The 24,781-nt window shown below is 56.9% G+C and overlaps 2 protein-coding genes across 3 annotated transcripts in view; both read right to left on the bottom strand.

Moving 5' to 3' along the window:
- Positions 1-8,174, bottom strand: part of SIN3A (SIN3 transcription regulator family member A) — a 32,813-nt gene extending 24,639 nt beyond the window's left edge. The window contains exons 1-2 of one of the 2 annotated variants that reach the window (XM_063169444.1): positions 8,092-8,174; positions 513-733 (exon numbers count right to left, since the gene is read on the bottom strand). In XM_063169444.1, the coding sequence (XP_063025514.1) occupies positions 513-701 (189 nt within the window). In that variant the 5' untranslated portion in view covers positions 702-733; positions 8,092-8,174. Of the gene's footprint in view, positions 1-512; positions 734-4,677; positions 4,741-8,091 lie in introns of those variants that run through there. The other variant, XM_063169443.1, reaches the window with a different exon arrangement.
- Positions 8,175-12,200: 4,026 nt separating this feature from the next.
- On the bottom strand, positions 12,201-22,997 carry PTPN9 (protein tyrosine phosphatase non-receptor type 9). Its single transcript, XM_063169445.1, has 13 exons — positions 22,893-22,997; positions 19,215-19,358; positions 18,707-18,796; positions 18,482-18,606; positions 17,799-17,904; positions 17,084-17,194; positions 16,529-16,857; positions 16,074-16,167; positions 15,903-15,972; positions 15,305-15,383; positions 14,896-15,046; positions 14,597-14,804; positions 12,201-13,726 (listed from the first exon to the last, which is right to left on the bottom strand). The coding sequence occupies exons 1-13, from the start codon at positions 22,923-22,925 to the stop codon at positions 13,500-13,502; spliced, it is 1,767 nt and encodes a 588-aa protein (XP_063025515.1). The 5' UTR covers positions 22,926-22,997; the 3' UTR covers positions 12,201-13,499.
- Positions 22,998-24,781: the final 1,784 nt, after the last annotated feature.

Raw genomic sequence — 24,781 nt, forward strand, 5'->3', positions numbered from 1 at the left:
GAGAAGGGAAATGCTATCTCCAGTGTACTCTTAAAAAGATTCTTTTTTTCCCTGTTCCCAACTGCCAGCTCCTTGTAAAGGAGGCAAGAGAGGGAAGAGTGCCACCTAATGACTCTGGGGTAATGTTTTACAAAACATTTCAATTTTCCTGAAAGTCTTCAATCTAAATGCTGATCTAGTCCGTTAAGCTTAAGATCACCCAAGATACCATACGTCTTTTACAACAGCAAACCTTTTCCTGCTGAAAAACAGAAAAACGGAGGAAAAACCCTCCACAAACCAGTCTGATTCAGAGACCTTGGTCTGAGAGAACCATATTCAAGAAAGCTAAGTCACACCACGTTGGTTCATGAATGAAGCCAACAAATCAAGTACTGACAACGAGACACACGTTGTCCATTTTTTAAAGGAAACCCCGGTTACCAAAACAAAACTTTGTGTTAAATACGGAGCTCTGTGGTGCTACAACACAGTGCTGACTGTCCACGGCGCTAAGGGCTGAGCACACACACCTGGTAGCTGGGAGTTACCGAGTACTGGATGCCCGTGGCTGACTGCATGGTGTCGGACACGGCCTCATAGACCGGCGGGGCCGGGGCGAGCACGCGGTGCTGGTGCGGGAAAGCCTCGGTGCTGCTGGTGATACGTCTCTGCTGCGACGCATACACGGGAGACTCCTGCTCGTCCAATCGCCGCTTCATGCTGAACTCATGCTCGGCAAGCACCTCAAAACCTGGGGAAAGCACACAGGGAAATTGATCCAGCGCTCCTGCCCTGCAGAGATCACCGTGAGCAGGCACGGTGAGTTTCTGTCCGTTCCGGTGCTTGTGTCTTGTAAAGGGAAAGTGGAATTAAAGATTTAGCTTTCAGCATAAAACATGCAACCGTATGCCAGCACAAAAAGTACAGCCTTATTGTTGTAGGAACTTGAAAGGTAAGGATTTCTTCAGTCTCACCTAAAGGATGTTGCTAACACACAGATCCTGAGCGATGCAGAGCTCGTGAACACAGTGTTTGAACACAACAGGCTGGAGAAGGATGTGTTACCTACACACTGTTCGTACTGACAACAGAAAAAAAAATCCTGTTGGACAGTCCAGGTAGGATCACAGCTGTGAGAGATCCTAAAGGATGTTGCTAGCACACAGACCCTGACTGATGCAAAGCTCGTGAATGCAGTGCTTGAACATAACAGGCTAGGGAAGGAAGGATGTGTTACCTACACACTGTTTGCACTGACAACAGAAAAAAAACCCTCTTGGACAGTCCAGGTAGGATGAGAGCTGCAAGAGATGCTTTAAAACATGGGGAAAAAAGCAGGATGCAGAATCACAGTTTGAAGCTGCTTACAAAGCCCCAAAGCATTTAATATGTGTGTGTATTTAATATGTGTGTATTTCATGCGTAACTTTAGGGAAATACCTAGGAGTATTTTGGGTACCACATGCCACACCTGTGGTGCTGCCAGCACCCTGGCCCCACTCAGGAGCTGGATTCCTGCCTGTCTGCCAGGGAGCACAGGTCAGCAGCTCCCTCATTTACTCCCCTGTATTTCTTTTCATGTTCCTGCCCAGCCCCAAGTTGCTTTTCTGCAACTTGATTTCACTTCAAATCCAACAGATCATTCTGCCACTGTCCCACTCCAAAAGGAGCCATGAATTCCTGGCTCTGTTGGATTGAACCAGTCAGCCCAGCACTCTTCACTGCAAGCAAATCCCAGTGCTGTTTTCTGTCCATTGATAGTTATTGCCATCCTTGAGATGTTATCTGCTGTTTATCAAAAGCACAGGCAGCCTGGTAAGATGTTGGAAGGACAGAAAACAGCGAAACCACCCTCTTTTGACTCAGGATCTCTCCAAAGCAAGCCCTCTTCAGTTCAGTGCAGTAAAGACACAATCATTGCTAAGGCAAGCACGTGGATAAATGAGAGGGAACAACATTCCCACAGAATAATGGTAACAGCCAACTGAGCCAATCCCCATCTACCAAATCAGGACAGCTCTGCACAGTCTAAACCTGTCACTAATCAAATAACCCAAAGACCATCCACTGAGATCTCACATCAAATATGGAATCAGCAGGACAAAGGTGCAAATTTTCTTCTCCATGACATAAAACATGGAAAATTTGGAAAAATTTGTTTTGGAAGGGACCCTAGAGATCATTTCATTCCAGTCCCTGCCATGGGCAGGGACACCTTCCACTATCCCAGGGTACTCCAAGCCCTGTCCAACCTGGCCTTGGACACTGCCAGGGATGAGGCAGCGACAACTGCTCTGGGCACCCTGTGCCAGGACCTCCCCACCCTCAACAGGAAAAAATTTCTTCCCCCTATCCAATATAAACTTTCCCTATTAATCCCTCCTTTCACTTGGAGAGGGCAGGACAACAAGGAAGATGACTTAATTTATTTCTGAAGTTACTCTCCAAGTTTAACCTCTCAAGAGGTCCCCAAATCACCTGACAGGTCACAGACAGGAAGCAGAGGAGGACTCCTTGCTCAAAGCAAAGGGGAAAAGCTCATCAACTGCATCTTAATTGCAAGTTACAAACCATGAATAAGCCTGGAACCCCACACACACACTCAGCAAGCAGAGGAACACACTCCAGGAGCTCACTTCTCTGCTGCACTGGTTGGCTTTTCAACCAGTCTCTGCTGATAAATGAAGAGCCAGGAAGGTTAACATGGAGCTACTCCCCTCATGGAGATACCCCTCTCAGGCACAGGCCACATTTCGCTTTGCAAAACCAGACTTTTATGCTGATAAGGCTGGGACTGAACTGAGTAAATCTGGCCTCACCCCATCCACCCACAGCAGAGCTGGCCAGGATTTTGCATGACAATGCCCGAGTGCATGACTAAAGTCTGGGCAAAGCCTTGGTGGCAGCTATTTACAAGCTACTCACCTACTTGGAAACCCTCCTGCTCTGAACCCTGCTCCCCCAGCCAGCCCTGCCACTCACCTCTGCCCTCCCAGGCTGGTTCTGCCCTCATCCTTCCAATATTGTGTGCAGATCCACGTGGTGTGGTGGCTGCTCAGTGTCCCACCCCTGGGACTCACTCCACAGTCAGCCCTCCAGATGCACTCACCAGCCCCTGCAGCAGAGGCTGTTTGAGGGCAGAGGATGGCTGCAAGGCTCATGTGCCCTTATGAGGATTAAAATGCCACCTCAGGCTGTCTGAGAAGACTTTTCCCTGTGAAGACACCACAATTCTTGGCCTGTGAGGCCACAGGAATCATGACAGCACCAAGGATCCATCACCACACACACACCGGCAGCGTGAACATCAGTTTTTGAAGCTCCCAATTCTTGCAGGCCAAGTGTACAATTTTCCAAAAATCTAGTTTACTCTATGGTTGAAACTTCTGTCATTTAATTGTAAGTTAATTGAAACTTCTGTAAAGCAAAAATTAAAGCTCATGTATGTTCGTCTTCCTTCTGAATTCCCCTCACCTTCACCAACTGAGCTTGGACTCTGCTTTTATTCAAGCACTGGAGCTGCTTCAGCTGTGAAATTCTGTATTATCTAAGGGTGTGTATATAGATATATATATATATATAGTCAATATATAGGTAATAGTCAATAGCAGCAGTCAATTTCCCCATTTAACACCACACTAACTCCCACCAAGGGTCTGCAACCCACTGAATAAGAGTGTCTCACAGCAAACCAGCCCTTAATGAAGACTGCTAATTGATTTAATAAAATCCTAGCAGAGAGATGGCGTCAAAGCTCTGCTGTGCCCAGACAGAGACTGGTGATGGTAACTCTGCATCCATCACCACCCAAACTAGAGAGAGAGAGAGAGGAAAGCAGACCAGCACCACAGCAGTGACTGGTCTGCATCCTGCAGGAGGAGACATGGTGCTGGATGGTCCCAAAGCGCATTCATTTCCTCACTGAAGTCCTGCTGATCTTCACCTGGCATCTCCCACCAATCTCCTCTGTTCAAAGCTGGAGAGATCTGTCCTGCAGAAAGTCCCTCCCCTCCTACAGCCCACCAAAAAAAAAAAAGCTGAGGAAGGAACAATGAGAGAAACCCAGGACTAGACATGTCATTTTGAACTGATTTAGCCAAAGCACGCTGCTCTAAGGGGCAATTCCACCCACTTCCACCCTCAGTAACAACTGATTTCTCCTTAATGATGGCAAAGCCCAGCTAAGGGAAAGGTATTTTGAGAATAAGCACACAACATCAAAGACTTGTAGCAAGAGTTTTCCCTCCACATTACAAACAATACTATGCTTATGCATCATCTCAGAAATGCAGCACACATCTCTGGCATCCCCTCATGGACTTTGAAGTGCAGATTGAGAGAGCCCCAATTCAAGCTGCAACATCTGTAACCTTAATTTGAGGGTTGAAAAGCCCTCAAAATACAGCAGGGACTGAAAGTAAGTCACAAAATTCAGGTACTTTCCTTTGTTAAAAGCATCAACAGGATGCATGCAGGAGATCTTAGCTCCACCTGAGCAGACCAAGTCAAGAATTGAATTCCCCAGCAGCATTTCTACCCAAACTCCCTTGTAACTCCTTAAAAGAAGCACACTTCATTCTGTCTAGGGGAGGATGAAAATTATTGGGGTTATTTTCCCCTGAGGTTTTTTAGTTTTTAGGCTTTTTGAGGGTTTTTTTTTGCAGGAAAAGGGAACACATCCCTGGATCTTCCCACCTGTGCCACCTCCCAGCTCCGTGCCACAGGTAGGATGCATCAGGCAGACACACACAGGATCTTCAGCTGGTAAAGCAAAGGAAAAATTAAAGGAAAAGCCATGTTGTATCTCAGTAACAATGCTAGAATTATGGAATTTTACCTCACCAGCTTCATCAGGGGGTTTCCCCATCCATCTGCCCCACATGAGCTGGTGGGACAGATAAGGGCAAATGGAGCACACCCCTTCCCCTCTGCTGAGGAAAGCAGAGGAATGGCAGTACTGACACAGAAGGAGAAGGAACAAAGAGGGGACAAGGCTGGATTAGCACTGCAAGGCTCTCCTCCTGCCTGCTCGCTGCTCCATGGGAGCAAGAGGCACCCTCACAAAACCGCCTCAGTGGTGGCAGCTCTGCTCCCCAGCTTTTTGCCACAAAATATCCCCAAAATCTCCATTATCTCTACTGCAGGTTTTCCCACCAGATAAGCAGGGTCTTCAGGCATTGGAGATCAGCTGGTAGAGTTAAAAGAAAAAGCCAAATAGGGATTAAGGAGAAAGCAAATTGGGAAGGTGCAGTGCCTCAACACCTGTTGGAAACGCAGCATACCTGTGGATAAACACCAGCTCCACCAACAAGCTGTAAAAATCCACTGGAGAGGATTTGGATCCCTCTGAGAAAGTGCAGGGGAACTGCAGAGCTGCAGAGGACTTGTTTAACACACGTGAGGGCTTTTTAAAAGGTTTTCTTTGAGGGAGAGAGGACTCAAAGGCAGGGAGCAGCAAGCGTGTCAGCTCTGCTCCCGGAACAGTCACGGATGTCCTGCAGGACACATCCCACACGGGATTATGGAGGAGTACACAGCAGTGCCTACTGAAAGGAGCCAGCTCAGGTTCCAGCAGTGCTGCTAACCCAGCCACACGACTTCCAGAACATGACCCAGCTTGTTCAGCAGTCACTGCTACACTTTGTTTTCACGGTGCCACACAGCCCTGCAGCACGGGGATAACCCCTTGGCCACAATACAGAAAGGCACATCTGGGATCAGAGCATGGTTCCACAATGAAATGAGAAGCATCCTTAGAAAAAGGTGCTGGAAAAGCACGACCTGAAGCTTTGGGAGAGTTTTCTGCAGGGTGACATTGTGCCAGCGCTCACCAAGAGGCAGATGGGACACAAACAAACCCCACTCGTCCAGATGGGGAACAAGTTGGTGAGGCATTGATCCCTGCTTAGCCAAAAAGTGGCCCAGGTGCCAAACTCCACCACAGACATGATCCAAAACACGCTCAGAGGAGCTCAGAGCATTGTTCTGCCCTGTTTCCTAACTGCACCTACCCCATGCATAGAGGGAATGATCAGAATCCTTTTATTTAACCAAACGAAAATAGACAAGACCCCAGCAGGGTTGGAAAAAAGTAGCCTGGTCCCAAAAGCACAGCCCAGGCTGAAGTGACAGCTATTATGGGGCTCTTTTCTGCTCCAGCTCCAACAGCCATAAAAGCTTTCCAGCGCTGGAGAAGTCCAGAACAGCAATCTGGACAGAAAACGATTCATAAATCCTGGAAACGTAAATGATCTGCCTGCCAATTCCAACACGATGCTCCCAGCCCCACACGTGCCAGGAGCCTGAGCAGAGGGCTCCCCCAGCAAGCCAGGCTGGGGCCAGGGGGAGAGCATCCCCCTTCCCCACACTGCTCACAAAAGCAGCCTGACTCTCCCCAAACTTGAGCAAATTAGTGCTGTTTTTTTTTTTGGATGAACGACTACGTTGCAGCGTCTCAGACTAATTCATGCTGAGAGCATGTGTCTTCTGCAGAAGCAGAAGGTGGGAGGGACGAGGAGAAGAGACTCTGGGGGGAGAAAGCACGATTTCCTTTTGCAAAGAGCGTACCCATGTGAAAAACTGCTAACTTCACCTCAGCAGGGGAAAAAAAAAAAAAAGACCCTAAAAAGGGGTTTTCTACTCTTGGAGATCCAGCACAGGCTGACACCAGGCTGCCAAGGCACTTTATGTGATGAAGGAAGTTTTACAGATGCTTTAAAATTAGTGTATTAAAATAAAATGCCATTTTAATTTAAAATACTGCACTGTACAGTTGCTCCTACATAGTAATGCTTACTTTTCTGAAAGTGTATTTGTTAAAATAATTACATGTCAGGAGTGGAAAATGGCCAGTACAGATACAGCTGTACTGAATTAAGTTGGGCATTTCCCACTTGTTTACTGAGCCTGCACCTTATAGCACAACTAAAAGCGGCAAGTTAAAAGAAACATGAGGTGTTATGTCAGCCTTAAGCTACACTTTAACACACAGACCAGGTTTAGGTTCCTCTGGACAGCGTGGGAGACTGAAAATCAGACAGCTGGAGCTGCCTTTGATAATGAGTTTAAAACAGAGCTGACACAACTTATTTTGCCCCATTTCAGTGGTCCAAATAAATAAGTTTCTTCAGGGATGTAACTTGTATCTGAGCACGTGTGCTATTCACACAAATGACTGTTAAAATTCAGAATGGGCCTGAACCCAGGCCAGGAAGAGGCAGAAAAAACAGAATTTAGTTAAGCAGCCATAAAGCACAGTCATACTTTTAAAGCTACCTGAACTCCACCAAGCCTCCTGCTATCAAAAAAACCCAACCCTAAAGTAGTTTGTAGGGATGTACAACCGCCTGAAGAATTTAAAAAAATGGATGAAATACCGATGTAAGCATGTGCCAAGTTCAGAGCACGGGAGGACGCACAGAGGGCTCCGGCTCGCTATTGAAATCGCAGATAAATTAACGGGTGCACGGGGAGCTCTCGGGTTTCCGCGCCGGTGCCGCTCCAACAGGTCCCTCCGGAGAGCCGCGCTGCGGAGCGGGAGAGCGGCGAGAGCCACGGGGGAACCCCGGCCAGCCCGGACGCGCGGGCACCGGCACAGCGCCTTCATGGCAACTCCGCCGGCAAGTTGGGCGAGCACCGGCACCGGAGAGCTCCGCGCCGCCCGCCCACCTCTCGGAACGCCCCCCGGGCGGGCGGGAGCCGCGGCGCGCGGCGCGGCCGGTACCGGGGCCGTGCAATGCGGGCGAGCGCTGCCGGGGGCGGTCCCGCCGCAGCCCGGGAGCGGCACCGGGCGGAGGGCGGGCGGAGGGGCGGGGGGAGGAGGCGGCGCCCGGCTCGCAGCGCGCCCAGCGGCCGCCGCACGCTCCGCCCGCCGCTCCCGCCATGCCGGGGCCGGGACACCCCGGCGGGGCGGGGCGGGGCGGGAGGACGCGCGGCCGCCCGCGCGGGCCGGGGCTCCCCGGGGAGCCGCGCCGCGGGCACCGGCCGGCCCCCCCCACCAACCCCGCGCCGCCGCCGCACCGGCGCCGGGCCCCGCCCCCTACGGATCGCCGGAGGGGGCCGGCCCCGGGCCCGGCGGCCTCCCGTCCCCACCGTCCCGCTCTTCCTTACCTCGAAGCGGCTCCTGGCAGCGGCCGCGTCTCCCTCAGGGTCCGGGGGTGGCGGGCACCTCCCGGGCGGGCGGCGGGGGCGGGCTGTCCCCGGCGCAGTGAGAAGGGGGGGTCCCCGCGCCCCTCCTCCCGGAGGGGGGGGGCGGGCGGGGGCGGCGCCGGTGCCCAGGCGGGGGTGGGGGGCTCGGCGGGGGGGGTAAGATGGAGTAACCGTCTGTCGGCCGCCGCGGCGGAGCGCTGCCCGCTTCTCTGTTCCCCGGGAAATCCCGCCCCTCCTCGCGCAGGGGGGGAGCCCCGAGCGCCCGTTGGCTGAGACGCGCGCCCGTCACCGTCTCGGCCAATGGGAGCGCTGGCCCCGCCCACCCGGCCCACCCCTATTGGCCGCGGCCCCCAGGAAGGGGATGTGGAGAGGAAGGGAGGGAGGAGAGGAGGGGGGGGAGCGACCGCCGAAGAAAAATGTCCGTATAAGCAGCGCGCCCCGCCCCCGTCCCGCCTCCCCCGCCGCCCTATTGGCTGCGATACCAAAGCGCCGGCCAATTGGCGAGCGGGGCCGCGCCGCCGTCACGGCGAGAAGCCCACCCACGCGGCGAATTGGCCCCGCCCGCCACCGGCGAGACCACGCCCCCCTCTCTGGGGAGCCCTTTTGTGGAATGTTTACATCGCGGCCGCGGCCCGCGCCAGCGGCTCCCCCCGCCGTCCTTCCCCCGGCCCCGGGCCCCGGTGCCGACCGGTTCGGCGGCGAGAGTGGAGGGGGGGGCTCGGCGGTGGGGCCCGGGCCCGGGGGCGGCGCGGCGCTGCCTTTTGTCCCCGACCCCTTCACTTCCGGGATGGCGGCGCCCCACGTGGGGCGGGTCGGTTACACGTGCGGGCGGGGGGCACAGGGCGCACACACACACTCGCTCCCGCACACGCCCCGCACACTCGCACACGCTCACACTCACGCACGCACGCACCGAGGAGAAGGAGGAGGGGGGGCCGTGGGCGGTGCGCGCCGCGGGGGGCGGTGCCTTCAGCAGCCACAGCCAATGGCGTGCCAGGAAGGGGGCGTGGCCGCCGCGGCAATGGCCCCCTCCCTCTCTCCCCCCCCCCCCCGCACACACACACTCAGTCACTCGCCTCCCCCCCCGCCCGTCGCGCGCTTCCCGCCGGCGGGATCCGGAGCGCGCGCGCGCCTCCCTCCCCTCCCACCCCCCCCCCCCGCTTTTCCCTCAGGTTCCCGCCCGCCCGCCCGCCCGGCCCTTGGGAAGCGATTCCCGTGAAGGGGGGCGAAACTGGGAAAGTGCGTGTGGGGGAAGCAGCTGTTACCTACCCTCAACGCGCAGGCGAGCAGCCCTGAATGGAGGGGGAACTCCCCCCGGGGCGGATTGGCCCCGCGGTGCCGATCGTCACGGCCGCACCGCCCACGGCGGGAGGGAGGGAGGGGGGTGTGAGGGAAAGGCCTCTCCCGGCGGCGGAGGGCGGGAGGGAGCCGGGCCAGCCGGTGCCCCCGCGGCGGCAGCCGGCCTTCCCCTCCGCTAGAGCACGAGCTGGACGTGGGGGTTGATGCCTGCGATCACCGTGTTCCTCTCCCTTTGGAAAGTTGTGGAGTGCGCTGCTGGGCTCCCCAGACGGAGGCTGCAGCAGCCAGGCCTGGCCCGCGTTAGTGCTCGTCAGGGCATCTAGAGCGTGCTCGGGAAAGGGTGAAATACAAACACACATGTTCCACACTTGTGTTAAAATGTGTGTTACAAGCACCTTTACTCAAACAAGGTCTAAATCTCCTAGTTATATTTTTTTTTCTTTGCAGCTGTTCTTCCCTTCCTCAGAGCGGGAGAGTGTTGCAGGCGCAGGCAGCGGGGTGGTGCCGGGACAAGCAGAGGAGCTCTCTCCTCTCTCTCTATGTCTGGGAGCTGCAGCTCGGTTTAACCCCTGGAAGGGCTCTCGACACGGGGGTTTGAGCCTGCACGGACTGCGGTGCCGCTGGAGATCGAGCCTGAGCCTTGGAAACCGGAGGCAAGGAAGCAGAAGGGCTGGGAAATGAAGCGCTCTGGAGCCAGGCTCTTTCCAAACTCCCAGGGTACAAAATTACAAGCACTAAAGTAATCGTCATTAGCGAGGCGTGCGCGCAACCAAGAAAGCCAAATGAGACAGGTGGGCACAGCGATGGCAGCGCCGCTTTAGGATTGCCCTGCAATGCCTCTAAACCCCCGTTTCCAAACTCCTGCAGAACTTTGGATTTCGTTCTGTGTTGTTAACTTTTGCCCGTGGTGGCTGATCCCCATCTCTGGGCCACTCCAGGGAAGGGGAGATCCTCCAGGCACCAGGCTGCTTGCACTCAACAGCCTGTATTTCCCACCGCTCTCCAAACAATACAAAGTTTTTCTTTCCAGTAACTTTTGGCTGTCTGCGTGAAGTGACCATTTCCAGAGAAATCCTTGTTTCTACTGCTGAGCAGGACCTGCTGGCACAGAAGGAATGGATGGAACAAAACATCATGTTGTGCAAGAGGACTGAAAATGCTGGCTTTGAGAAGAAACACAGCCCTGGAAATAGTAAGGGAGGGTGAATGTTTGGGTTGTTTTCCTATAGAAAAGGTTTACAACCTTTTCCTCCGCCTCCAGCACAGATGGGCTCTTCATCCCTCCTCGAAGGGAGCAGCATATCCGAGCTGTTCCCATGCAGAGCCAGAGTTGGTTATCTCCCTCCCTCTCCTCTGGTTATTCCTATCAGGTACCCAGCACGTGAGTCTTGGAAACCTTTTGGTTCTCTGTGCCCACATCCTGTGGGATTGACCTAGAAGACACAGCCACCTTTACTGTGTGCACAGAGCAGGCTTGGTTGGGATTTCACAGACATGGGCTGGGCACATGCGTGGGGCCACGTGGGACACTTGGCATCACCTGCAGCTTTCTGATCTGGATCCAACACTTTGCCAAAAGCCCCGCTGAGGCACAGAGAGCTGCTGCTGACAGCACAGGATTAACAATGAACTGCCAACACTCCCCTCCTGCACGTGTGCAGAGAAGAAATCCCATCTGGGTGAAAAAGTTTGGCAGTGAGGAGGGAGGGCCCCAGGAGCCTTCCTTCAGAGGGAATGGGTGCCTGGAGGGAAACTCTGGGGCAGCCTGAGCCAGAGGAGCAGATCACACTGCCTGGGCTGATGCTGCTCCAGGAGTCAGCTGGGTGGAAAATGGTACCTGGAAGGATGGGACACTGCAGCTGAACCAGAATCACTCTCAGGCAGGATGTGCACGGCTCCAGGGGTGCTCCCAACACCCACTTCTCTCCCTCCAGTGCACTATGCCCTGAGACATGCAGCCCTTCCAGACAGATTCCCTGCTGCCTCTGGTTCTGTTCCAGCCTTCCAGTGCTTGTGTCTGACCTCAGTTTGGCACAGCCACGCCAGTCCACCCCCAGAGCACAGGGGAAAGCTTCTCCCTGTGCTAGTCCTAGAAAGACACTGGCATCCCTCACTTTTGTAGGCTCCAGCTGAACAAACACAGGTGCTGCTCTTCACACCCGCCAGCTGCCCTGCTCTGGGGCACGAGCTCTCTGGCTGGCTCTAGGGCTTCATTTGCACAAGCTGCCTTTTTTATTCCCTTATCCCTAAGCCTCAGGCTGCTGCTGCTGCTGCTCCAGGACTGGCACTGCTTGCACCTGAGGGCACTGGTACAGCCCAGGAGTTCCCCCTAATTTTTCTGCCCTACATGCCATCTCAGAGGGGATCCAGAAGCACAGAGGCCATGCCTGCACCCCCAAATCCTGCAGCAAAGGGCAGCAGCAGGCAGATCCCATGGCCAGACAGGAGCCTGATATCCTGAGGCTTGTCAAGGCCCTGGGAAAAGAGGCAGGAGCTTGGAGCAGGGTGGGTTGTGCCCCCCTAGCTACGCCAGCTCATTGTGCTGCCTTCCCTCCTGACACTATCCTGCCTGCCCAGGAAAGCTTCCTGCAGCCTGGTTATCTCTGCCTCAGCCTCACCCAGGCCAGAAGAAGCCCAAAACACAGCCCTGTGCTCCTCAAAGTCCACGTGTAGCCAGGGATGGGGCCAGCTGGTTTTTAGAGATCACAGCCCATGCAAAGCCCTGAATTCCCTCCTTCTGTCCTGCCCAATGCCCCCACGACAGCAAAGAGGACTTGTCACTGGTGGTATATTTATATATCAATACAAATAAAAACAAAACAACTCCCAAAAAAGTAACAACAACAAAAAGGTTTCTCTGAGAGCAAAATAGGAACATTTACAAATACTTCTGGCTCTGGCTTGGATCAAGTTAATGTTAAATACAAAAAAAAAAAAAAAAAACCAAACACAAAAAAAAACCCCAAAAGAAAACAAAACAAAACCTCCCAAACCCCGTGCCCCCCTCCCCCAAGATTATAAAAAAATAAGAATATACACATTCAAAGAGCTTATTACAGTATAAAGTTGGGGAGGCCCAGGCAGTGGCGGGGCTGGGGCAGAGGCTCGGTGCCTCTCCAGGGTTTGGGGTTTACTCTTGCTCAGCGCTTTCCCAGCCCATGACTCAGGGCAGGGCTGGGCCTGCGGGTTCCCAGGGGCAGCTTGGGAAAGCCGGGCAACCTGGAGAGCCAGTCGGTCCCCACAGCCCCGTCACCCTGTCACCCTGTCACCTCGTACCTAGTGACTCCCCCAGCGGCACCCAAGGGCAGGGGGTGCCTGCCAGCTCAGCACCCCCAGACAACCCAATCCTCCAGATCCTCCCAGGAGCACTGCTGCTATCTCTCTCCGTGGGGAGGATGAGACAAAGAAACAGGGGGGACACCATCGGGTATCCTTGTGCCTCCAGCGGGATGGGCACAGGAGTGGGTGCTGGGTCCCAACGCTGCCCATGAGGGGAAATAAGGGCAAGGGGGGAGACAAGACAGAGCCAGGACCAAACTCACCGCTCCAGAGATCACAGCAGTGAGGTGGCAGGACAGCGGGGACCCTCGGGAGCTGCTACAGGGGAGGTTGTATATATGTATCTATATAATAGCCGGGGGGGTCACAGCGGGGGTATATTATATACACACATACATACAGACACACACATGGAGCGTCAGGTGAGGCCGAAGCACGCGCCTCTTCCTCAGCCCCAGGACCGGGAATACATTTCCTAGGACTTTGCAAAGCCCCTCTCTAGGTGCATCTTAGGTGGTCCCAACAACAACATAAAAAAAACGAAAACAAAATGAAAAAACCCAACAACTCGAAGAGAAGACAAACCACCTCCCCAACCATCCAAACCCAACCGAAACACGACGGGGAGGAGTCTGAGCCCCTTCCCATGCCGGCAAAGTGGCAGCCACCGTTTGGGTTGAATAAGGCACAGTTCCATAGCAGTGCTGACAGCCGAGGCGCTCCGGCCCTGCTGAGTCCCGGCGGGGCAGCCCCCGAGGATGGGCAGCGGCGTCCGAGGGGCGCGGAGGCTCTCAGTGCCCCGGCGAGCTCCTCTCCTGGGCGGCCCGGCTGTGGTTGGAGAGCAGCAGCCCCTCGCGCTGGGCGTGCTCCAGGATGGCCGTGTAGCAGAAGTAATACTGCTCGGGGGTCTGGATGCTGAAGGCGCGCTGGCTCCGCATGCGCAGCACCGTCTGGTAGATGTTCAGCGTGCCCACGTCCTGCAGCTGTGACAGGCAGATGTCCAGCGCGCAGAAGGTACCTAGGGACGGTGATGGGATGGCATCAGGCACCGAATGGCACCATCGCCGCCCCTCGTGAGAACTGGAGTGCTGGTGCTCAGCCCCACACTGATCTCCTCAGGGCATCTGGGGACTTCTCCCAGGTCTGATGGTTGTGGGAAGTCCTGAGGACATGTCTCAGGGTTGTTGTAGTGTGTTTTTATACTCTGTAATACTTTGAAGTAGTTTTGTTTTGTATCCCCATATTTTTCCCAAATGGTTTATCCCAGACTGTACGCCCCTCCCTTTCCCTGTGTAATCCCTCTCCCTGGATGAGACCATCCCCAAATCCCCAGCCTGGCTCTCTGTCAATCACTCAGCATCTCATCCCCTCCATCTAGAAGCTTCGGTCCAGGTCGCCGAGTGATCAGCCAGAGGCCAGGGTTCAGCCCCCCAAGCCTTGCCCCTTATGCTGTCCTAAATGTCTATCCCCAGTATCCATCCCTTAGTGTCACTTATCGGTTAGTAAAATGTTATCTACTTTCAGCACCCACCTCCCTTTAAATGTAACCTTGGCACATCTCCCGGGGCTCTCAGCAGGAGGCCCCCTAAGGGGCAGGAGCTCCCCAGAGCCCCTGAATAAAACCTTGGAGTAACCCCTGCTAAGAGTTGGCCCTTTATCTTCTACTGATGTCTCTGGTGTCTCTTGTGCTGCAAAGGTGACCAGCCCAGGTGCCCTCAGTACCCTCGGGGCACAGAGAGTGTCTCCCTGCTGTCGGCAGACTCGGGACTGGCTGGGGATCCTGAGAGGCTCCCAGAGAGACAGAGACAGTGGGTCCCCAGGATGGAAACGCCCCAGGGAAGCTGCACTTGTCACCCCACCATCCCCAAACCTCCCCCACGCCCATTACCTGTCCTGCCAATGCCAGCGCTGCAGTGCACCACGACTGGGGGTCCCCCGGGGTGGCCCTTGAAGCGAGGTCCCAGGGCGCTGACAGCCACTCTCTGCTGCTGCTTCACGGCCCCCAGAAAGTCAATGAGAGTGGCAGCAGAAGAGGGGACACCATAATCTGGCCAGCTCAGGTACTGGAAGTGGGACACCAGCCGCCGCTCCCTGGTCTGGAGAAAGCAGGGGCTTTAGACTCTGTTTCCTCCCCTGACCCCTGGTGCCCCCATGCCATTCCTCCACCAGGCAGCTGTGCCCACGCACCTCTGAGCTGTGGATCTCCAGGATGGTCTTCTTGTAATGGTTGAGGTTCTCTACGCCCAGGTTGGTGATGGTCAGGGCCCCAAAGCACGCCTGGAAATCCTTTTCCAGGGGCCAGTACTGGCCGCACTTCCTCCTGCCTCCCTCCTCCAGCCTGGGAACATGACAACGACAAGCTGGTAATGTCCTCCTTGTCCTGCCTGAGACACCTCCCATGCCACCCAGCCTTGGTCCTTTGAGGATCCCACAGGGACCAAACAGTCTGTCCTTGACCCCATGTCCCACTTCTGTGGGGCTCTGGCTGGCACCACTGCTGCAGGATCACTGCCCTGAGCCCAGCACTGCTTATCCCACACCAAAAATGCTCATTTGGCACAGAAAAAGGGGGCTGTGTCCCTCCATGAGCGCTCACCGGGTTGTCATCACGATCACCAGGACGTTCTGCTCCCACACCATGCGCCAGAAGTCACCATAGGTGTTTTCCAGAGGCCCTGCAGGGAAAGCCACACATCAGCCCAAAACCTCATGGATCTGGGCAACCCCTTGGCCAGCAGCAGCCACCAGCCCCGCCTCACCCCCCCAGGGAACCACAGCCCCTTCCTGCAGGGGCTGACCCAGGTGTGGCTCCATGAACAGCCAGGAGCTGTCACTGACTGTCACCTCCAGCACCAGTGTCCCTACGGCTCAGCACTGATCCTGCCTCTCTGCCCATCCCTGGGCAGATGGGGCAAATCCAGAGCTGGGATAGGGGCAAGGAGAGGGTTGCTATCATGGATGGAGATGAATCCCCTTGCTCTCTTCCAGGGGGAGAAGGAAAAACTTCAGTCCACTAGCTGGAAACTGATAGAGGAATGAATACACCCAGGGAGGAGTAAATACACCCTGGGAGAAGGGGGACCTGCTGGGCAGCTCCTGGGATGTCCCCCATGGCCAGCAGCTGACACTGGGCAGAGAGGTGGAACCCAGGGCTGCACCAGCAGCAGAACATCCCCTTGCTGGCTCAGCCATACCCTGAGTGCCAATGTAAGCATTCCTCTGCTTGTAGCCATCCATGAAGCTCGCATTGATGTAGTCAGTCAGCTGCAGGGAGAAAAGCATGGGTGAGAGAAGGCCTCCCGACCCCTGGGACAGCTGTGCCAGCTTCCCACAGGACTGTGGGGCTCCCTCCTGGGCTGGCTCACCTCCGGGCGGCTGTATGGCTTTGCCAGCTTGACACGGGTTTGGTCCAGGCAGGGCACGTCCCCGTACCGGTTCTTGTCCTGGTTGTAGGGTGCCCTGGAGAGGGAAGCAGGGATGGATTCCAGGCAAGGCAAAGGCAGCATCCCTTCCTCTGTGCAAGCCTCTGGGGCCCGTAGCCTGGGCTCTGCTGCCATCACCTGGCCAAAGCCTCGGGAAGCAGAGTCCCGGCCAGGTCCTGGTCCCTGCTGTCCTCCGCAGCTCCCCCTTATTCCCAGAGGCTGCAGGACCCACAAAGGGGGCTCCCACCATCCCTAGGCCGGGGTTCTGTGTTGCTAACCCAAAGCACCACACCATGAAGAGGCCAATGAACCCCACCCAGCAGCAGAAGCATGGTGGGATGAGGGGGCACACAGCTTTTTGGGGTGAGATGGGCACCCGGCTCCCTCCCACAACTCACAAAGAGCAGGCGAAGGTGCCGGCGGGGCTCCTGCGCCGAATGTCTTCGTACTCCTCATAGATGCCACGTTTCTGCTTGTGGCTGACGTGGTCCAGCAGCTCCTGCAGGGTGACAGACTTGGGCCCGGGGACGTGGACGGAGCCGTTATCTTTGGGGGCCGCCAGCGGCACCAGGATGAGCTCGTCCAGGGGGTCGGGGTGCCCGTTCTGCTGGGGCAGGAACCGGCAGTTCCAGCTCAGAGGGTCCAGCTTGAGGGACCCCCCGAGGTACTCAGGGAGGCACTCCCGGGGCAGGTGATCCTTCAGCTCCGACATCTTCACCATCTGCACCTGTGAGAGGAAGGGGACAGGCGGGGATGACTCCAAGAAGGCTGGAGGGGATTCGCCAGGGATGGAACAGGGATGCCAAAGGTCTGGTGCTCGGCAGCTTCCAGCAGATGGGGCTGAATGGCACAAGCTGCTTTCACCACCCTGGCACGAAGGGAAAGCAGCCTCAGCCCTGCCTGCTGAGGCTCCTGTGCCAGGAGAGTCCCATGCCAGGAGGGTCCCCACTCACCCGCTCCCGCAGCTTCTCCTTCAGCAGCAGGCTGATGATGGAGTAGGGCACACGGAACCACATGGGTGCTCCCACGATGAAAACCTTCTTCAGCCGAGCTGGGAAGGCACCCTGTGGGCGTGAAGAGGGGTCAGACCCACTCTGCTGTGGCAGGGGACATATCCCAGCAGAGGTGACAGCCAGCACAGGAACCCATGAGGGCAATGCCACATCTGAAGTGTGCCTCGCACGCTCACAGCTGTGCTTGCTTTTATGACTTGATAAGGAACCAAATTACTTCCTTGGAATTAGGTAAGCAGAGGGTTTGGCTCCACAGGGAGAGGTGAAGACTGGGAACTGGGATTATGCAAAGAACACACCCTGGCCAGTATTTACTCTTATTGATTTTTTTCCGGAGAAGGGAGGAGGCACCAAATGCCAGCACGATTAAAAAATAATTTGCATCTGTTTTCCCAAAAGTGCTGCCAGCAGCTGTGAGAGGAATCCAGCCTGAGGACAGCTGATCCCTCCCGCCCGCGCCACACCGCAGCCGCAGCCGGGTGCAGCCTGGAAAGCTCCCAGTGCCTCCCGAGGTCCTGCAGCTGGTGCTGCTGGCTGAGACGTGGTCAGCGTGGTCTGGGGGGCAAACTGATGCCAAAACCACAGGACTTTGGGTTCTTGGTGAGTGAGTGGCCCACACACTGTCCTCAGGTATCAATTAACCCCCAGGTACCACCTTGAGCAGGTTGAGGATCTTCTTGCTGAGGTCCAGCTCGAAGTTGGTGTACTGTGACCCTGCCATGTCGTAGATGAATACCAGCCCGTTCCTTTGTGTCTCAAAGCTGAGAGGAGGAAAAGAACAACATCAACCCCACAACATGCAATCACCTGGCCCCTGCATCAGCAGCTCTGCCCCATACTGACCCCCAAAAATCCCTTCCCATGCTTCCAGAAGGACTCACAGACCCAAACCTTGCTTCTGCACTTCCCAGCTGCTTCACCATCTCTTCCCACAACCCTCATTTAAGCCAGACTCGTGCCTTAAGCCTGCCTCAGCAGCATCACTCGTGATGGGTAAGGTCAAAAACAGAAAGAGCCCAGCAGGATAAATGGCAGGGGAATGTCCTGGGTTTATATTTTTGGCAGGGCTCACGTTACGTCTGGCCGATGGTGGGGCTGCCTCCTCCCCAGCCAGAGCCTGCAGGAATCCAGGACTTTGCTAAACTGAACCCAGGGCGTGGACAGGGCAAGGCAGCAAAGAGCCTGGCTCAGGGCTTGGGGGATTTTGCTCCCCTGCTGAACAGCTCCGTAAGGAGGGCTGGCTAGAGCTCAAAGCAGGGAATTTCAAGCCATGGGGAGCAGTGATCTCCCTGGGACCCTTCAGTGTGGGACAGGGTAGCCCTGCAGAGGCGGGCTCACCTCTCCACAGCTCGGTCCAGCAGGTAGAAGAGTGCCTGGAGCACCACGTGCTGCACGCTCTTGCTGGGGTGGTGCAGCTTGGCTGTGAACAGCGCGATGGAGGCTCCCGAGGGGTCCCGCACGCTCTGCCAAGGAAACAGGGTCAGGTTCCCGCAGCATCCCCAGGGAACAGAGCTGGGAGAAGCCCCCCAGCTGGGGGAGCTCCCTGGGGGACACCCCACCTACCAGAATGGTGAATTTCCCACTGAGCAGCTCCGAGCGCAGCGGCTCCTCGTGCGGCTTCAGCTTCACAATGCCCTCCTTGAGCCGCGTCTCCTGTGGCACAGAGGGCAGTGACAGGGGGCACAGGGGGCACAGGGGACACAGGGGGCACAGGCACAGCCCACCCAGCTGTCCCAGGGAACCTCTGCTCCATGGGATCATCTTCCAGCACACCCCCCAGTAACAGAAGGAGCAGGTTGGAAAAGGCAATCATGGATGTATATTGTTAACACATAGGGAAATGCTCTGTGGGCAGCACACACCAGGCAGGAGGGGGCACCCCATGAGCTGCTCCCAGAGCACGGGAAGGGATCGGGATCGGTGAGATCTCCATGGCAACCCGCCTTGGCTGAAAAAGGATTTTCCAGCTGGATAAAACTTGTAAGGGAGAGAGAGAAAGAAAAAGGAGGAGGGGGAGGGTGGTCCCAGGGAGCAGGAAGCCCTCAGATGGGGGGGTTCCCATCTCACTCACCCGGTAGGAGTGGAAGAGCTCGATGGCCCGCAGGACGTCGAACTTGCGGGCCATGAGGAACTTGACAGCCACATTCCAGGAGAGCGGGGACACATTGTACTGGCCTGTCCACTTGTTGATCTCCTCCAGGAACTGCTTGGTGGCCTGTGGGAGAGATCAGGGGCATGCAGTGAGACAGGGTGAGAGGAAGAGGAGAAGGAGGAGAAGTGGCCAAGGAGCATCCCTGGTCATTGTTGCAGCTACAATCCTCAACAGACCCAGCAGCTTCTCGGGGTGAAGCAGGGAGCTCCACAACAAAAGGGGTGAGGGCAGTGGCAATGGAGATGGCAGAAGTGCTACATGGGAAAGGGGAGCAAGGGGTGGGAAAAATGGCCTGGAGGCTGGGGGACACTTATGGAAGGGAGAGGGGGAGCAAAAGGAGGATTTTACAGGCAACAAACTCCCATTCAGACACAGCATCCCCAGCACAACCCCATCAGCTGGCAGTGGCCTCCTGGGGCTGGCAGCAAATTCGGCTGAGGGAACACAGGCAGTGACATTGGAGGGCTGACACTTCGACCAGCTCGCCCAGTAACACCAGTTGCACACATACATGGAACACCAGGAGGGTCCCAGGACACAGCTTTGCCTTCTGCCGTGGATTGATCCCCTGTCCCCCAGGAGAGACAGGGCAGTGCAGCCCAGTCTTCCACAGCATCCTGCTCAATGGAAGGAGACACCAAAATGCCTTCCTCCCACCCAGGCACACGCCAAATAAAGCAGCTTCCAGGCTCCCAGAGCGGAGGATGGTGAGCAAGGAGGTGGAGGAGGGAGGGCAGTGCTGAAGGCTGGCTCCGGGAGGGAGGGAGGGAGGGAGGCAGCCAGGCGGCGGTGTAGGATGTCAGGCACGGAGTTACTGGGAACTATTCAGAGTTACTGGGAGCTATTGAGCCAGAAAAGCTTGTCGGTGTTAATGACTTCCGACAGGAGGAAGCCAAGGGCCGGGGTTTATCGGCGGCGCGAGGCTCGGCAGGGACAGCAAGCCCCTCTCATGGGATGGGCCCCAGGAGCCCGGCTCATCCCGGGGTCTCTCCCCACACTCTGCAGCCAGGAGATCCCTAACGTGGTCCCAGAGTCACACAAAGCAGCCAGGCAAGCACCACAGGATAATAAATGGGGCAATACTACAGGAACCATCTTCAGCCTTAACATAGCACACATCCCCACACCCATATCTGTAAACATATCCTATCAATACATCCTGGGCACACCTCTGCTTTGCCAGGGCATCCCCTGTGGCACCCAGTTGCTCAAAATCCAGGGCAGCAGATGCAAACCCAAAATAAGTGAAGAAGATCCTTCCCCAGCACAGGCAAGGTGTGGGAGTGAGAGCCAGGTACAAATCCCACTTACTTCCCTTGGACAAAGACCAGAGCTGACACCACAGCCTGAGCTGGCAATGATACTCCAAAATAACGGGAAGGGAATCCCCAGATGATGGGAAGAGAGGCCCAGAGGGCATGATGGCAATGAGGAGAGCATGCAGCCTGCAGTTCAACCCGCCACACTTCACACAATCCCATTTCCAGCAGCTGTCACGAGGGGTGATGGGCTTTTGCAAGGGGAGGATGCACAAGAACAAGCACTATCTTTGCAGGGCAGCTCAGCCATGAATTCCAGCTTTCCCTGGGAACACAACCAAATTCCAAACTTACCAGTGCTGCCATTCAACAGCAGGGAGCCAGGCATTACAGAGCTGAGCATCAATGCCAGCCATAGCTCTGCCCCCTTTGTGCTCCACTGGGTCTCATCACCACTCCCAGCCCCAATCCCAAATGGATTTATACACATGTCAATCCCAGCGGAGCAGGGATCGCTCCACGTGCCAAAAGCAAAGCCTGTGACCCAGAGCTGCAGCAAGAAGTCCTGCTTCTGCAGCACTGGGAGTGAAACTGTCCGTGGCCAGGCGTTTGGAACAATGCTGGTCTTTGGAGGGCTGGCGTCATCCCCGTCCCCGCTGCGCTGGAGCAGGGTGGTGACAAAGCCACTGCTGCTGGAATCCAGGGGTTCTCCCAGCCCTGCTCCCCCAGGCAGCAAACCTGCCCTCCTTCTTCAGCGTGGGGAAGTGGGGGATAAAGCTGTGGAAACTGCAGCTGGGCTGAAAACCTTCAAGGAAAATTGGTTTGGTTCCTTGGGGATAGGCCAGGGAGGGAGCTGCAGAGAGCCAGCAGACGAGATATCCCAAGGCTGGCCTAAGAAGAGAAGGGTGAATTTCCCCCTGGCTTGCTGTTGGTAACAGGGGAGAGTGGAGGAATCTTGATGAAGGGATGGCAGGAAGGGCATGTTCCAGCCCAAACCACAACTTACCCATGAAAAGAAGGAAACTTCTGTTATTTTGGCTTCCAGGCCACCGAGGGCAGCATGGAAGGCAGCCTTCCCCACACCAAGCTGATGACCCAAACGTGGAGCCACTATTGCAAACATCTCTTCACCTTCTCCATCCAATATTCCCAAACAAACCAGACATCTCAGATCCCTCCCCTGGGATGCTGCTCCCACTGCAAACCAGCCTTTCTTGCCGGTGCAGGATCTCCAAAACCTCTATTTCTAGAAGCTTTGCCCCCTCCATGACACAGGAGAAACGCAAATCTCAGGCACCTGTGGGGACAGAGGACATTCCCTCCTTGGACACTCCAAGGACACTCCCCATTCCTTGGGATTTGATCACCCTGGAGAGAGCAGTGCTGCTCCCAGGAGGAAACAGCCTGGTAGCTCTGCATTTGCTGAGCACCACCGCAGGCTGCAGGAGGGGCACTTCCATGGAGGTTTTGGGACTCGGCATCTCCATCCCAGCCCTCCTAAACCTCCCTGTAGAAACGAAGCATTTTTAAAGGAGAAAACCAACCAGCCAACCAACTGGAAAACCGACCATTTTGGAAGGAAAACGGGACTTTTTGCCTTTTCGCTCTGCAGTGCCCAGCGCCACCAACGTGGCCAATGTGACAGCCCGAGGGGGCAGAGGGATGCCGGCAGCTCGCCCAGCCCCGCTGCCGGGCTCCACATCGCCATGCACGGGGAAGCGCAGCGGCCGCGGGCGGGCAAGGCTGGCGGAGAGAGGACAAAGGAGGGGACGGGCAGGGATGGCTGCGGCCACCCGAGGCGGCCGGGCCGGCTCCAGGGCCCCGTTCCCCGAGCCCAGCAACATCCTCCCGCGGTGACGCAAGGCCGGCGGAGGAAGCCGGGACGTCACGGGAGGCCTGGGGCGTGGGAAGCGCGTGCACACGCATCCATCCATCCATCTATCCATCCATCCATCCATCCCCATCCCCACGCACCATCCCCACCGCAGGGAGCCTTGCCTGGGGGCCACGCTGCCCTGGGGATGCGGGACCCACGCCCCAGCACCCACGGCGGGGGCCTTGCGAGAGCTCCTGGGGAGCGGGAAGGCTGGGGGGGTGCGTGGATGGGGGCTGCAGGGTGGGCGCTGCGTGGGTTGGGAGGCTGCGGGTTTGGCATGGATGGATGGGGGGCTGCGTGGGGATGTGGGGGGTTCCCATGGGGAGAATCGCCTGGCTGGGAGAAAAACCAGCCTGGCAACCCGGGCTAGCCAAATAACGATGGGAAAGGAGCGGTGTGGGGAAGGAGCCCCCGCGGTCCTGCCCAGCCCGACCCGGGGAAGAGGAGCCCGGCGGGACCTACCTGCTCCTCCTCGGCGCTGAGCTCCGCGGCCATGCTGCGTGCCGCGCCGGGCCGGGCCGGGCCGAGCCGAGCCGGGCTGCTCTAGGCGGAGGACGCCCCGGCGGAGCCCATCCCCGGCGCTGCGGGCACCGGCCCCTCCCGGCGGCGAGGGCGGCTCCGCCCCGGGGGCCCCGCCGAAAGTGCCGAGAAAATTAAAATAAAACGGGGGAACAAAAAAAATTAAATTAAATATCTATGTAAGCGTGTGCGTGTGTTGGTGCGAGCCCCCCGGGAAGTTTGGCTCGGCCCGGGAGCGCCGCTCGGCTGGGCCGGGCCGAGCCGAGCTCCCGCCCCGCTCCGCTCTGCCCCGGCGGGGGCGGCGGCAGGAAGCGCCCGCAGCCCCCGGTCCCTCCTCCCCGTCCCCTCCCCGCGGCTCGGCCGACCCCGCAGGGCGGGCGGGGGACAGGAAGCGCTCCCCGGCGGGGGGGGAGCGGGGGACAGCAGCCGGGATGGGGCCGGAGGGGCCCGGAGCGCCCCCGGCTCCGCGGCGGCTCCCCCAGCCCCGGTTCCGGCCGCGGCAGGCGGGAGCGCCGCCGCTAAAATGGTGGCAGCATCCTCCTCCCTTAGCTGGTGCTGGATAAAATTCCCGGCAGCCGCGTCCTCCCTTGCTGTTACTGGATAAAATTCCCGGCACAGCTTTCTCCCTTGCCGGGATTCCAGCCTTCCCCCCACGAGCGGGAGTCCGGGGTTTCCAGGCGTCTCTTTGCACTCCCTCCTCTACGGTCCCTAAATTGCATTTCCCAGCCGAGCGCAGGTGTCAGCGCCTGGACGGAGAGTCCCGAAGCTCCTCCGGGAAGGAGCGGGGATCCCGGCAAGCGCAGCAGCGGTCGCTCCAAAAAGCCAGGCCCTGGGACAAGGGGACATTTTGTTCAGCCGAGGAGCACTGTGCTGGCAGCGTGCCTACAGCCGGAGCCTCTGCACCTAACTGGGAGAAAATGGAAGTAGGGCAGAGGGAAGGGGCTGAGAGCCCCGGCTGGATGAGGGCTCCAGGCTCCTGGTCGATCTGCCTGCTCAGCTCTCCTGCCCCAGGCCAGATTTCAGCCCCCGGTGGGGTGACCCCTCCAGCGGAGCTGCTGCCTGCTCCTGCTGGGAGTGGGATCGCACCCAGCAAACAGAATAGTCACGGCACCAAACTGTGCTGGCTCCTGCGACTTCCGTTTGACACCCTCCCTCCAAAAACAGCCTCTCGTTCCCAACAGGAATTGTAACGCAAATATTTATTTCTCCAGCCCAGCTCACGCTTTTAAAAAGGAAACTATGAGGCATCATCTGGAGCCGGCGGGAAGCTGCAGTCGCTTCCCTCTTGCTCTCCTCCATCAGCGCACACAGCCCCTCTTCGTCTGTATTTCCTCTCCTTCCCTCCTGGAGGACCTTGGAAAGCTGCTGGAGGGCAGTAACCTGAGCTGCAGCTTTCTCTGCCCTAAGGGATGCACAAATCTTCCATCCAGATGTCCACCTCCGGGTTTAATTGCCTGATGGAAGGAAAACTGTGCTGACAGGAGGCTGGATGCTGTATCCTGCTCAGCGCTCTCCCTGCAGACGTCTGCCAGCCAGGGAGGCTCAAGGTGGGAACCTTTGAGGGATTGGGAGGCTGAGGCAGTCCAGGTGCTCATCCTCTTTCCCTGGGTCAGCTGCTTTGTAAGTTAAAAATACCGAAACCAGTAACTCACGCAGCTGTTAGAAAGCGACAGCTCTAACACCGCGGGGCCAGGGTGCCGCTTCCCTGGCGGGGAAGGGAAGGGGAGGGGAGGGAGGGCAGCCCCCTCCCACAGCCAGGCCGGGTCCTGCTGCCCGCTGCTATCATCAATAGCGCTGCACGGCCAGATGGTCGCACACAGCCCACACGCTTG

The sequence above is a fragment of the Melospiza melodia genome, chromosome 15 (genome assembly GCF_035770615.1).
Source record: "Melospiza melodia melodia isolate bMelMel2 chromosome 15, bMelMel2.pri, whole genome shotgun sequence".
Classification (NCBI taxonomy): Eukaryota; Metazoa; Chordata; class Aves; order Passeriformes; family Passerellidae; genus Melospiza; species Melospiza melodia.